The sequence below is a fragment of the Fringilla coelebs genome (genome assembly GCF_963513975.1).
Source record: "Fringilla coelebs genome assembly, chromosome: 10".
In the NCBI taxonomy this organism is placed as follows: Eukaryota; Metazoa; Chordata; class Aves; order Passeriformes; family Fringillidae; genus Fringilla; species Fringilla coelebs.
The window spans coordinates 5824097-5837508 of NC_140036.1; the positions used below are offsets into that span (position 1 = coordinate 5824097).

Genomic DNA, 13412 nt, shown 5'->3' on the forward strand with positions numbered 1-13412 from the left:
CTTCTGAGGGGGCCGAGCAGCGGGACCCGCTCTCCACGCAGCGTACAAACGGGCTGGGGGAGTGACAATAAAACCATGGTGGCACATGGCTTTAAAGAGTGGCTTTAAAAGAGGGGCTTAAAGCGAGGGTTTCAAACGGGGATTGAAAGCGTGTGTCCGCGCCTGAGCCGGCTGGGAGCCCTCATGAGCAGCAGGTACCAATAAGCCCCACTACCGCCCCTCAAGCCCCCGCCGCCATCACGGCCCCAGGCCCCGCCCCTCCCGGAGGCCCCGCCCCGCGCCTGCGCACCCGGTCGGGGCGCTGTGGGCGGCAGGGCCGGGCCGGGCAGGGCTGGGTTCGCTCGGCTCGGCTCCGTCCGGCGGCGGTAGCGGCGGCCCCGAACCGGGATGTGGCGGCGCCCGGCCGGGCTCCTGCTCGTCTTCGTGGCCGCCACGGCCGCGCTGTGGCTGCTCTCGGTGCGGCTGAGCGCGGGGCAGACGCGCAGGTGGGTGTGGGCGGCCGGCGCTGCCCGTGTGTCGCTCCCTTCCCCCGGGGCTGCCCGTGCGTCTCTCCCCTCGCAGGGCGCTGCGATTCCCAGCGGACCTGGAGGAGCTGCGGGATCTGGCCGAGGCGCTGCGGGACTACGAGCGACAGCACCGAGGCGCGGCGCTGGCCCTGTTCTGCGGCGCGTACCTGTACAAGCAGAGTTTCGCCATTCCCGGCTCCAGCCTTCTGGTACGGGGAGGGCGGCGCGGGGCGAGGGGTCAGGGACTCACGGATCGGGCAGGAGGAGCCGGAGGGACCGAGCGGGCCCACACCTGAGCAGGAGTAACCCTTAGTAGTAGTACGGGTCGCGGCTGACCTGCTGGAGAGCAGCTCTGCTGGGAAGGATCGGGGAGTGTTGGTGGATAATGTGCCCTGAGGACCAGGAAGGGCAATGCGAGCCTGGAGTGCACCGGGCAGAGCGCTGCCAGCAGGTCCGGGAGTGAGCCCGCCCCTCTGCTCAGCCCTGTGAGACACAGCTGGAGTGCCAGGTCCAGATCTGGGCTCCTCAGGAAAACAGAGACAAGGAGGAGAGGGTCCAGCAGAGACCACAAAGAGGTGCAGCTGGAGCATCTCTCTGATGAGAGATGGTTAGTCTGGAGAATACTGAGAGGGGACCTCATTAATGCATATAAATATCTCCAAGGGATTTCAGAGGATGGTGCCAGACTCTGAACAGTGGTGGCCAGCAACAGGACAAGGAGCAATGGCCATAAACTAAAACACAGGAAGTTCCACCTCAACATGAAGAAGGACTTCTTTCCATGGAGGGTGGGAGAACACTGTGAATAGCTGTCCAAGGGCAGGCAAAGTATTCTCTGGAGACATCCCAAACCTACCTGTTCCCGTGTCACCTGCTCTGAGGGACCTTGCCTTGGCAGGGCATTTGGACTGGATAATTTCCAGAGGCTCTTTCCAACCCTAACAGTTCTGTGGTTCTGTGACACACCATGTCCCCCACGCCTCACTCCACGTTGTCCCCACAGAATGTCCTGGCTGGAGCGCTCTTTGGACCATGGATGGGGCTGGTGCTGTGCTCAGTGCTCACGTCTGTGGGAGCCACCTTCTGCTACCTGCTCTCTGCAGCTTTTGGCAAGCAGCTTATAGTCCACTTCTTCCCTGAGAAGGTGGCTCTGCTGCAAGGGAAGGTAAGAGGTGGCAGTTCTGCTGACACCCGCAATGGCCCTGGGCCAGGCTGCTCTTGGGGTAACAGTGAAAACCAGTGTGTGCAGGGGATGCACCACACCTGCTGAGAGCACAGTCTAGGAGCAGGCTGCTCTCATGGAGCAAACCTGTTGGCAGAGGGGCTGCCAGGAAAATCCTGGATATTAAGGAAAAGTAGATCTGAAATAAAGGAGGATTTGGGAAGCCCCTGTGCTCCAGAACTGCCTCCATCCATCCCATGCTGTGTTGTACACTGGAGGTGGTTCTGTTCTTGACTTCCTCCTCTTTTGTTCTGATGATATCCCATTTCCACCCCTTCTTTGGAGAGGGCTGGTTCATCATTAGGCTCCTATACAGACATAGTATTGCTGCTTTCCCTCAGTTCTGAACTGATGGTACTCTCTGGCATGTTAGAAGAAAAATTCACTCCAGTATCGTGGCCATTTGAATGTTACTGCTGTTTGAGGAGCACGAATGATATGGAACATTTCTTTTGGCAGGTAGAAGAGAACAGGAGCTGCTTATTTTTCTTCTTGTTGTTCCTGAGGCTGTTCCCCATGACACCAAACTGGTTTCTGAACCTCTCAGCTCCCATTTTAAACATCCCCATGTCCCAATTCTTTCTCTCCGTTCTCATTGGTAAGGCCTGTGGACACAGCCTGAGGGGACAGTGTGACACTGCTGCTCTTGGTATCACTGAACCAGGGAGGGCAGAGCTGGGACTCTGACCCTTGGTTTGTTTCCTCTGTGCTGCCCTTGAGCATTCTGTAGGTGTCCTCAGTGCTGCAAATTTTGCTTTACACCTAGTTCATTCTGTTACTAGCACAAACCCCAGTGTCTGTGTAATTGCTGTACACTAAAACACTGAGTTCCACCTCAACATGAGGAAGAACTTTCCATGGAGGGTGGCAGAGCACTGGAACAGCTGCCCAGGGAGGGTGTGGAGTATCCTTCTCTGGAAACATTCCTGTGTCACCTGCTCTGGGTAACCCTTAGCAAGGGGGTTTGGACTGGATGATCTCCAGAGGTCCTTCCAACCCTAACAATTCTGTGATTTCTGTGTCTGGCTTTGGGTGTATTTAGCAAATTTTCTCTAGGGGGGAACTAACAGCTTTTTTTTGCTCTGATTCCTTCAGGCCTTACACCATACAATTTCATCTGTGTGCAGACAGGGGCCATTCTGTCCCAAATCACCTCTCTGGATGCCATCTTCTCCTGGGACACACTGCTCAAGCTGCTGGCCATGGCTGTGGTAGCGCTGATTCCAGGGACGCTCATCAAGAGATACAGCAAGAAACACCTGAAGCTGGACGGCAACAAGCAAGCTCAGACATTAAATGGCAGAAAGAGCTTGTGATGGCTTAGGTGCCCCAGTTTTGGGGTGAAAGCTGCAGGACTCTCTTCCCAGGGGTTATATTCTGCATGCTTTGTGCCACCAAGGACAGTGGCAGTTTTTAATCATCCTTCTCATCTCAGAGGAGGTGTCCGTTCTTATTTTTAATGAATGTTTATCTGTGCATGTATCTGCACGGAGAGAGATACTGGGGTTTTGTGAACACTCAGTTAATTTGCCTGTTTCATTTAAATCAGTCTCCTGTGTGCCTGAGGCTGTGGGGAATAAAAGGAGGAGTATTGGCATCCTGTGAGGAAGGCAAACCAGAACCCAGCTGTGGATCACTGGCCAAGCACAACCCTGCAGGCAATAGGCAGGCCCTCCTCCTTCCAACTGCAGACAGATTTAGCATTTTTGGCCTGAAATGATGAGCCATGTGCTCCTGTGCAGCTGTACAAGCACCAAGTTGAAAAAATAATAGTGTTTCAGGGTGCAGCTGTAGAAGATTCTTTGATTTCCATGTTAAACCAGCACACTGTGCAGTAAAATGCTTAGGATTTGAGCTGCCTAAATCAAGTCATGTCAGAACACTTGAGACAGCTTCTCTGGTCTGCCAGTGGCTGCTACTCCCCATAAAGAATAAAGGGGAAAAAAACAGGAATGGATGTGCCTGACTGGCAGAGATTTGTCCTTGAAAAGCACCTTGAAACACACACATTTGCTCCTGTATGACTAGGAGGATTCCAAATAAAGAGGTGGGCCCTGTCCCAGCTGTGGAGAACTTAGGATCCCAGAATGGTTTGGGTTGGAAGGGGTCCTAAAGCCCATCCTGTTTCACCCCCTGTCCTGGGGAGGGACACTTCCACTATCCCAGGTTGCTCTAAACCCCATCCAGCCTGGCCTGGGACACAGGGGCAGCCACAGCTTCTCTGAACAACTTGTGCCAGGGCATCACCACCCTCCTCCCCCCAGGATGATACTCAGCTCTTGGGGTTCAGGTATTTGCTCTCCATGAGGAGACCCACTTGGAGGATAAAGTAACCTGCCTGGTATGGAAGGGGGCAGATGGGAGACCTCAGAGCAAGGCTTCATGACATCCCAAAGTCCATGAGAACCCGTTCCCAGATCACCAGACCAGCCTGCAGCATTGAAGTACACTGGCTTTTTATTCCATGCATTGTTTGCTTTGATAGTCATTCTTGTTTCCATCACTGTACACTGGTCAATACAAAAAAAAAATCAAGTTTGTCTCAGGAATCCACAGAGCGGGGAGGAGGGGATGAACACTACTGGACAGGGCCAAGATGAAATGGGTACTTAACACGACAGTGGGGAGGGCAACATTCAGCTCTGGGAGAAAATCTAGGCTAGTGTTCAGGAGCTGTCAGCAGCCACGAGAACTGGATCAGGGTACTCGGGATGCTGGAAAGGAAACCCACAGTTTACTCCGGCCCTGGAATGCGCTGTTACTACAAGGAGTAAGCAGGCTCACCTGCACCTCTCAAGCCCAGACCCTGCCAGGAGAGGAGGTGCAAGGAACCACAGCAGAGGTGCCCATACAGCAATGTGGGGACTGTGTCTGTGCAGTCCCAGGGAGCTGTCACTAAGGAAAATCCTACACAACCCCCCCAGAACTGACAGCAACCACCGTGGGAATGTGGGGGTGCTGAGCCAGCTCTGCCCACGCACAGCAAGGCCATGGGACATGTGCAGGGGAGGCTGGGGTGGCACCTCCACAGGCGGGGGAAGGGGCTGCCCTAGTGGCATTCCCAGAGGGATGCAGGGTCAGGAGCAGCAGGAGGAGCAGCGACACTGGACTGGAACAGTGCAATGACCCGGGGGTGTGAGAATCCAGCTAAATGTGGCAAGCTGGAGGGGGCAGCTCTCTTGCCCAGGCAAGGATGGGGAGGGATCAGCTGCATCCAGGGCAGCTGGCCCAGAAGGGTCTCAAAATACCAAACACCAAAGCTCTGCGAGCGCAGTGGAGCTTCATCCCGTGATGGAGCCTACAAAGAGACCACAGATGCCCAAATCCTTCTGGAATCTGTCTGTCAGGGACTGGATCACCACAGGCAGGAGGCTCTGGAGACAGTGACAGCCCTGAGCTGGAGGCAGCTCTGCTTTGGGGCTGTTTGTGAGACTGCCCAAGGATACCAGTGCTGCTCATGGGTCTTCCAGGGCCTGCCAGATCTGAGCAGAGTCTATCCAGGGGCACAGGGCTTGGCATCATCTGATGGGGACACCTGATGGCAGTTCTCCACCTCTCTTTACATCACAAGGTATTATGTGCACACAGTTCTCCACTGCTAAATTCCCACACCTTGGCCTCCAGCCTCCTGAGTAACCATCTGCACCACCAAACCCCCTCTCACACCACAACAGCAAAGCCATCTCTGGCCCTGCTGGCTCCTCCTGCCACTGGCCAAGAGACAAAGAACATTGGGGAGGAGAAACAGAGGGTGGGAAGAGAGAGGGAAGGAGCCAGGAAAGAGCTTCACTCCTCACAGGGTTCTGCCTCTGCCCAAAGCAGGGTGGGCAGGTCACTCCCTCTCCCGGAGCCTGTTTGGTCCTGTCCAAGTGATCCACTACATGGACCCACTGTCTGGGACAACTGCCCTCCTCCCTGACATCGTTTTGGATGCTCTGGCCAGGGAACTCTTGTCACAGTTATTCATTTTGTGGTCAATTCAAAAGCCCCTCACACCCTGACCACCCTTCCCACACTCCCACCAGCTCAGTGGCTGCCGACCATCAGCAACAGGAGCAAACTGCAGCTCTGCCCACGAGGAACCTGACTGCAGCCATCCACCCCTCTCTGTTCTCTGCCTGGAGTAACAACTTCCCTGGAAATCACGAGAGGTAGCAACTCCTGACAGCCACTGAGCCCAGCTCTGCTCCCACCCCTCTGGCGAGCAGGGAGAAGGTAACATCACACACAGAGATTACAATTGTGCTAGCGGTGAAGCCAACCTTCTGATCTACAGAAATGATAATAAATAATAAAATAACATCATAACTTAAGATCTGTCTGTAGTCCAGCTACAAAAATTTAAAAATATGGGATAATTTAACTCATACAATACTGCTCTCTGTATAAGTAAGACATTTTCCTTCACTTTGCCATGAGGCTATAAATTACCACAGTTAAGTTCAAACCAATATTTTAACATAAAATGTAAACAAACAAAGCAACAGAAGTACCTGTCCATGGTCCATTCCTGCCGTTCACCTCTGGCTGGCCGTGCCAGCCAGCACACTGGGAAGGGCAGAGGGAGAGCTCTTGCAGGGGGACATCAACTAAGGAAAGGGGGGGGGGGGGAAACGTGCTCTATCATTTTGTTCTCTTTCAATATTGTTTTAGAAGAGTAGTGTTTGAAGGGAAGGCACTATGAGTTCTATCAGAAAACAAATTTTTCTCATCTGCCAATGCCTCGGCCTGTCACATACCAGTACTATCCTCACTTGCACCTGCAGAGTTTCAGCTTGGAGGAGAAACAGAGGCCTCGGGGCACACCCGAGACACAGCGGTGCCACGGCCATGTCAGGATTCCCTGCACAAGGCCTGCCATGAAGGGCAGGCAGCTGCTAATGCTTCCAAAAATGTCCAGTGAATAAGGAGACAGGGCAGGGCTGATGCTCTCAGCCAGGCCAGCGATTCCCAGTCTTCCCCCTCAACACACAGCCCTCTGCTGGTTCTCGATGCTGCGGTAGGTGAGAGGCTGCTTCTCCCAGTCCACTCCAGGCGTCCTCCCCAGAAGTGCTCGGGCTCTGCGGAATGTGCTTTCCATGCTTTGCAAGTCCTTGGTTGGCCAACACTGAGTTGATTGATTTCTTTGACTGACTGAAACAGACAGGAGGTAAGAGGAGGAAGTAAACTGGGAAATGGCACACTGCATCTGAGAGAGGTTTCCCTGCTCAGCTGGAGGTTGACACTCCCAGAGTGAAGCAAGGACGGTGGTAAGAAGTGCTCTGATACCAATTCTCAAGAGGACGAGGTTAGAATACATTTGCAGGATCTCACAACAAAATGCTGATTAAAAAAAGAAACTAAAAATCCTTAAAATAAAACCCATCATTACATTCCTGGGGATGTATCGACTCAGAAGACCCTGGTTGTTAGCACCTCAGTACCAGTTTTCTCCAGGAACATGTCCACCTTCTGATTAAAAATGACCCAGCTGGTTATACTGAAAACACTTTGTTCACAGGTGACCCTACAGTCAGGTCTTTTTCTGCTTTTCCTCATTTGATAAGACTGAGTGGTTTAGTTTTCTTGATCTGTTCTCCAATCTTCAGGGCCACGAGGCCTGGTCCCCTGTGCAAGCAGCAAGAGAATCCCCCGCGTCTGTACACAAAGCTGTCCAGGCAGGACTCCCAGGATGTTTCTCTGTAGTGTGCTTGCTTTCTAAACTTTTTTTTTTTGCAACAAGTCTGTGTGTCTATAAATACAATCCACTCTTTACAGTAAAAAGTGTTAAAATGTCAAAAAAATAAATATCCATGTTACAGTAACTAGATTATTCAATAAAATACATCCCTGCCATTCTTGATTGAAATGCTCAAAGAGAATTAATTTCATTTGGACATTTTCCAGAGATTCGGGTTATTGCAAATCACTCCTGGGGTGGGAAGGAGAAGCATCTTCTCTTCCTGTAAAGTGTGATGAAGGGGAATGAAGTGGAATCTCAGGGAAATCAAAATGCCAGTACCAGGAAGCTTTGGGGGAGATCTGTATTACCAAGTAGCAGAGCTGCAGGGCTTATTGGTCCTGACCGTGGCATCAGAACACTCCCCTTCAGAAGAGTCACAGTCTGATTCTCCAAACTGTGGTGGGTTCTGCAAGACAAAAGGAAAGGAGGAGACTTGAGCACCATTCCTGTACTGCACATCACCCACACATTCCAGTCTGTCACAGCAGCCAGGCAAAGGTCACCACCTGCAGAGGAGGAGAGTGGCACACATGGGAGAGGGCACAACACACGACTGCCCCACCAAAGGTCACTTGTCTCCCCTAAGAGAGGGGACAGCACAGAAATACCTGGTCACAGCACTCCCAAACACAGGGTTATGAGGAGATCAGGCAGCAGGCTCTGCCCTACCCCTCCCAAACACTTGAAAGGCAGAGAAAGGAAGAAAGTCATCCCAGCTTTGTCAGCAAGGCTGCCGATGGATATGTCTGAGGCAGTTTACATCCACTCCATTCCATTATGTATTTTTATCCCACGTAATGCAACTGCAAATCTGATGGGTTCCCAAGATCACACTCATCTTGACCAGCACATTATGTTCAGCTTTGTTTGTGCTACTTTCCCCCACCCACTCTTCTGCCAAGCAGGAGGAAGATTGGGTATTGCAGCAGTTGCTTTGCCATAGTACACCTACCACAGCATTTTCTAGGCAGTGTTCCAACTTTCTAGTCCCTGGATTCCTTTCCATAACATTTATGCAGTTTTTTTCCACTGAGTGGAAGGATGAGGGGATAACCAACTCACCTCACAGCTGTGTTCATCTGCACAAAGTTTGCCCAGAGACATCTGAGTCTTGACCCTCCGCACAGCGCACTCTTTGTCCGAAAGCCCATCCGACTGCGTGGAGATTTCAATGGGGATCTCTGGAGTCTGGGACAACATGTCCTCCAGCTTCTCAGCCAGCTCATCCTCCAGCTTGGTGGCCAGCTCATCTGGGCTGTTCGAGTGGTCGCTTGTGTTCCCCTCCTCTCCATCTGACACAGAGAAGTTCTCAGAGCTGAAGGTCGAGTAGGACTGGCAGCTACTGATGCAGCGGTGGGGTCTGCAAACAGGTAGAAGTTCAGCACTCACCTTGGATGGCAATCACAGGGAACTTCCCGAGTGCTGTATTCACTGCTCTGCTACACCAGGCCTTGTGGAGTGCCTTCCACATCCTGGAGCTACAGAATTTTACCCCTTCTGAATGATATAGCTCAAGACCTGCATCTTTAAATTAATCTGTTCTTATTTGGTCCTGTCTGATATGTACATGTTAGCTGATCTGGCCTAGAGCATATTTTTCTTGCATAGTGCATTTTCCTAAAGTGCTAGGCTGTATTGTGGAGTTCTGTTTAATATTTTTATTGATGACATGGATGAGGGGATTGAGTCTTTCATCAGTAAATTTGCAGATGACACTAAGCTGGGATCATGTGTGGATCTGTTGGAAAGTAGAAGGGCTCTGCAGGGAGACCTGGAATGGTTGGATGGATAAGCAGAGTCCAGTAAGATGAAGTTTAATAAATCCAAGTGCCCAGTCCTGCACTTTGGACACAATAACCCCCTGCAATGCTATCAGCTGGGGACGGTGTGGCTGGACAGTGCCCAGGCAGAAAGGGACCTGGGGATACTGGTCAACTGGGAAATTTAGGTTGGATGTTAGGCAAAAGTATTTAATGGAAAACGTGATAAAGTACTGGAATTGTCTGCCTGGGGAGGTGGTGGAGTCATCATGCCTGGATGGTTTAAAAAAAGACTGGATGTGGCACTCAGTGCCATGGTTTAGTTGAGGTGTTAGGGCGTGAGCTGGACTTGATGATCTTAAAAGGTCTCTTCCAACCCACTGATTCTGTGAGTTCAAGCTAACTCACCTGGGAGTACCTGCATCACCTGGCAGCCATTCCAAAAGCCAGGCAGGATTTAGGACCATCCCCTCAAGAAATAAGCTCATGGTTACTTGACTGTGGAAATGGCCTTGTGCCAGGATTCAACAGCAATGGGACAACACATCAGTTGAGGGAACATGCCAGGAGACCCACAACTGGGCATTACAGGGAACAGGCAACTTGTCCTCCTAATCTTCCAAGTTAGTAAATCACAGAGGAAACAACATCCCACAGGAACTGTACGAGTCACATAACTCATCCAGCCCAGCATTCTGCCTTCAACCCCAGGCAGGAAGGAATAATCTGGGATAAGTATGAGAACAGAGCATGCAGACAGAGCCTGCTTTCTCCTGGCATCTTTTCCTGGCCTGTACCATTCAGCAGATGTGACTTCTGAGCAGAAGCTCAAACCCAGATGACAATGCTAACAGTCACTGATGGATCCATACTCCAGAAATTTTGCACTTACAGCTCTTCACGCTCTGATTTTCACAGCACACCTTGACAATGAGCTGCACATCTGAAAATGTTCTGGATGGAAAAAGCGCTTCCTTTTGTTCATTTTACCCTGTTTGCTTCACTGGCTGCCCCTAACATGAATGTGAAGAATCATTCCTTGTCTATTTTCTCCACATAAATTACAATTTCATGCACCTCTGGTGTTGCCTTTCCTCCTGCTAGAGAAACATTTCACATGGGTTTAATCTCCTCTTCTATGGAAACCATCCCTAACCACTCCCGTCACACTTCTCAGTACCTTTCCAAACTTTACTGTGGTCATTGAGCTGGGGCAAAAAAGGGAGCATTAGAATTTAAGCTTCAGGTGTGCTGTGAATGCACACAACAGGAGACAAGACTTCATTTTCTTCTCTGCTCCTTTGAATCAAACCTTTAGTCTATTTGCCTACTGGATCACTCCTGCACTTGAAGCAGCTGTTTTCATGAAGCTGCAGCACCACGCCCATGAGGTCTTTCCTGAGCACTGTAAATCCTGCTGATCCCCAGGCTTATGCAGGAACACTACCCCTAAGTCTTATTTTACAGGCAATACCATCAAATTTGATCTGCTGTTGTCACTTAGCTCTGCAATCTTATCTGAATTCAGCTGCAAAGGTGCTGGGCTGGACTCTGACCCACTGCAATAACAATTAATAAACAATGGGAGTAGCCCACAAAGGGTTCCCACATCCACTAAGTCTGATCCTGGTGAAACAGATGCAACAGCTCATTTACAGAGGTAGAATAACATTACCAAGTATGATCAAGTTGTGCTGCAAACAGCCTGCAGGAAAACCAGCAGGAAGGAAAGCCGGGCCAGAGAGAACACCTCAGGATGGGCTGGAATAGTGAGTGGCCACGAGGGATCAGCTGAGGGTGGATGGGACACACTGAATGGGATTCTGCTTTTGCCAGCACCTTCACCAGTTTCAGTGCTGGTGTGCAGGTGCTTTAAGAGTTCTCCTCAGTTTTGTCCCACCAAAGAGAGATTAGAGTGAATTCACCTTTTACCTTTGTCTACGAGGAAACTCCACTTCACTGTCAACTTCGCCCTCTTCCTCTTCTGAGGACTCATCCCCACTCTGGCAGAAAACAAGGACAAAAAGGGTGTCATGTTTGGGGAAGTTCAAACGTAGCTGACCCTTGGTCCTTCAGGACAAAGTCAATGCAAAACAGTGCAAAAATCTACAGGCTGCAAGAATCTAGACCAGAAAACAGCCTGTGTGTCAGGAACACTGACTCAGACATTGCCAACTAGGAGGTTGTTCCAGACAGCCTCAAGGCTGCTATTCCCAAATCTGGAGTGACTGACTGGGAAATACACTAGAGTATTTCAGCAGGTATTGAGTACAGAACGTTCCAGATTCTCACTGCAGCAAATCAAGTAATGAGTATCACATGGAAACCCACATAAATTATGGAGCTGATTTGGCACTCTTGGCTTTACACTCTTCTACCACAGCCCATCAATAGAGCAGGATGGAGGATGACACAGCCTTTCCCAATGGGCTTCCCCACCTAGGAGAACTTGGGATGTGTTTCATACCTCAGGGAGCACAGAGCCTTTTATTCTCCTTCTCCTATCCAAATTTACCCCAACACTGTTGTCTTTTTACAGCCTCCTTCTAGCCTATCCAACCTGACACTCCCTCATTCAGAATAAGCCTTTATCTCATCCAATCCCTTTGTGTTACAAGGTCCTAGTCCTGTCATGCTGGGGCCAAACCACACTCTTGGTCTGGTAATTACACTACTTTCCTTGACTTTTCCAGCTAGGCTCAGTTTTCCTGCTCTTTGAACTCAGACTGGTTCTTATTTCGCTCACCACCTGGATGGAAGCAGGAGGAACAAAGAGCTGCTTCTGTACAACTGTGTCATAACCTCCTTTTTATTCTTGCAAAATCTTCACAAAATACAGAACTATAACTTTAAGTGTAGGGGGACAATTTCTGGCAGGTGCAGCAAAAGGGAAGTCCTCAAGACCATGGCAAATGTTGAATCTTTGCCCTGAGACACAGCAGCACAACAGATTCTCAAAGAAACTCTCACATGATATTACAGAACAATTTTAAGAATGCATTTATCCCTTCCTTTGGAGAAAGTCTTGACAGCATTTTGAGACTGTTTCAACATCAAAAACTGAGTAGAACAAGCTGCAACTCAAACCAATTGGCGAAACTGCACGTAACAGAACCAAGCCCTACCAAAACCCCATCTTCAAACCCCAGTGCTCTGTCCTCACCTTTTGGAGGGATCTTGCTTTGCAGGGCAGCCCTGAGGAAGCCAAGTGCTGGGGAGTGCCCAGGGCGGACACCGCCGTGCCCTGCTCCTCCAGCTTCTCCATGAACTGCGCGCTCTCGTAGAGGGACACGGGGGACTGGGGGCGGCTCCCCCCCGGTTCCACAGACGCCATCTGTGCCTGGCCACTGTCCTCATCCCTGCACTGCAGGCAGGGGTCGTAGGGATCCGCCTGGCAGCACTCCCAGCGCTCGGCCGTGCTGTCCTTGCTGTCCAGGCCGCGGCGGCAGTCGGCCTCCATGGCGGTGGAGATGAGGTCGGGGCTGGAGCCGGAGACGCGGCGCTGCGCGTGGTTGCTGAGGGGGCTGCGCAGCGCGGCCGCGGGGCCGAAGTACCGCAGGTTGTTGGCGCAGGTGGCGATGTCCTGCCCGTGGGCGTGCAGCCGCGAGTGCTGCCCGTGGGGACTGTGGCCGGGCTGCTGCGGCACTGCGGGGGCGTGGGGAGGGTGGGGAGGGCCAGGCTGGGGGGCATCATCCTGCGCTGGCTGGTTTTTCAAGATCCCTGCAAATTCATTGTAGCTGCCTTTGCTGTTCCCCCGGCGGTGCCGGGGCTTGCTGCGGTACCGGCTTTTGCCACTCAGGGTTGACATCTTGGGACTTCCTGAGACTGGGGAGCCATTGGATGCTGCTTCTGTGCTGGGTATGCCCTCTGACTTCAGTAGATCTGGCCTGGGAGACAAGGAGAAGAAATTACATGTCAAGCCACAAACAAAGAAGTGACACCGGCCCAGAGCCAGGATGAAGAGGCAGCTGGAGCCAAAAGCGCACTCTGCTTCCTAAAATCCACAGGCTGCCCTCCCCTTCAGCTGCTTGACTCCTGCATTTTGGTCCCTGTGATTCTCTCCACTCAACATCCTCTCCATTCAGCCCATCCTGCTCTACACTCTTGTCTTGCTGTTTTTTCCAATAGCTGTCACACACTCTCCTTTTCCGCTCTTATTTTGATGTTCTCTCCCAAAATAGCTCCCTCTCAGGACCTTGGGG

At 51.4% G+C, this 13412-nt stretch overlaps 2 protein-coding genes across 4 annotated transcripts in view; one reads left to right on the top strand and one right to left on the bottom strand.

Annotated features, from left to right (window-relative positions):
• The first annotated feature begins 309 nt into the window (after positions 1-309).
• TMEM41A (transmembrane protein 41A) lies at positions 310-4120 on the top strand. Of its 2 annotated transcripts, XM_084212168.1 has the most exons (5): positions 310-485; positions 562-715; positions 1510-1671; positions 2188-2326; positions 2824-4120. In XM_084212168.1, the coding sequence occupies exons 1-5, from the start codon at positions 388-390 to the stop codon at positions 3042-3044; spliced, it is 774 nt and encodes a 257-aa protein (XP_084068294.1). In that variant the 5' UTR covers positions 310-387; the 3' UTR covers positions 3045-4120. The 2 variants fall into 2 exon arrangements, with proteins under 2 accessions (XP_084068294.1, XP_084068295.1); XM_084212169.1 differs by lacking the exon at positions 2188-2326 and having other exon boundaries at positions 2824-3023.
• Positions 4121-4277: 157 nt separating this feature from the next.
• Positions 4278-13412, bottom strand: part of MAP3K13 (mitogen-activated protein kinase kinase kinase 13) — a 71254-nt gene continuing 62119 nt past the window's right edge. Inside the window, exons 13-17 of one of the 2 annotated variants that reach the window (XM_084212184.1) lie at positions 12374-13097; positions 11143-11213; positions 8513-8810; positions 7759-7856; positions 4278-7670 (exon numbers count right to left, since the gene is read on the bottom strand). In XM_084212184.1, coding sequence (XP_084068310.1) covers positions 7634-7670; positions 7759-7856; positions 8513-8810; positions 11143-11213; positions 12374-13097 — 1228 coding nt within the window. In that variant the 3' untranslated portion in view covers positions 4278-7633. Of the gene's footprint in view, positions 7857-8512; positions 8811-11142; positions 11214-12373; positions 13098-13412 lie in introns of both variants that reach the window. The other variant, XM_084212185.1, reaches the window with a different exon arrangement.

What these genes read in the sequence shown, in the direction of transcription:
- TMEM41A (XM_084212168.1), top strand. Translation starts at nt 388, where the DNA reads ATGTGGCGGCGCCCGGCCGGGCTCCTGCTCGTCTTCGTGGCCGCCACG. An exon ending in AGCGCGGGGCAGACGCGCAG is followed by an intron (nt 486 to 561) that starts GTGGGTGTGGGC and finishes CTCCCCTCGCAG; the next exon opens with GGCGCTGCGATTCCCAGCGG. An exon ending in CTTTCTCTCCGTTCTCATTG is followed by an intron (nt 2,327 to 2,823) that starts GTAAGGCCTGTG and finishes TGATTCCTTCAG; the next exon opens with GCCTTACACCATACAATTTC.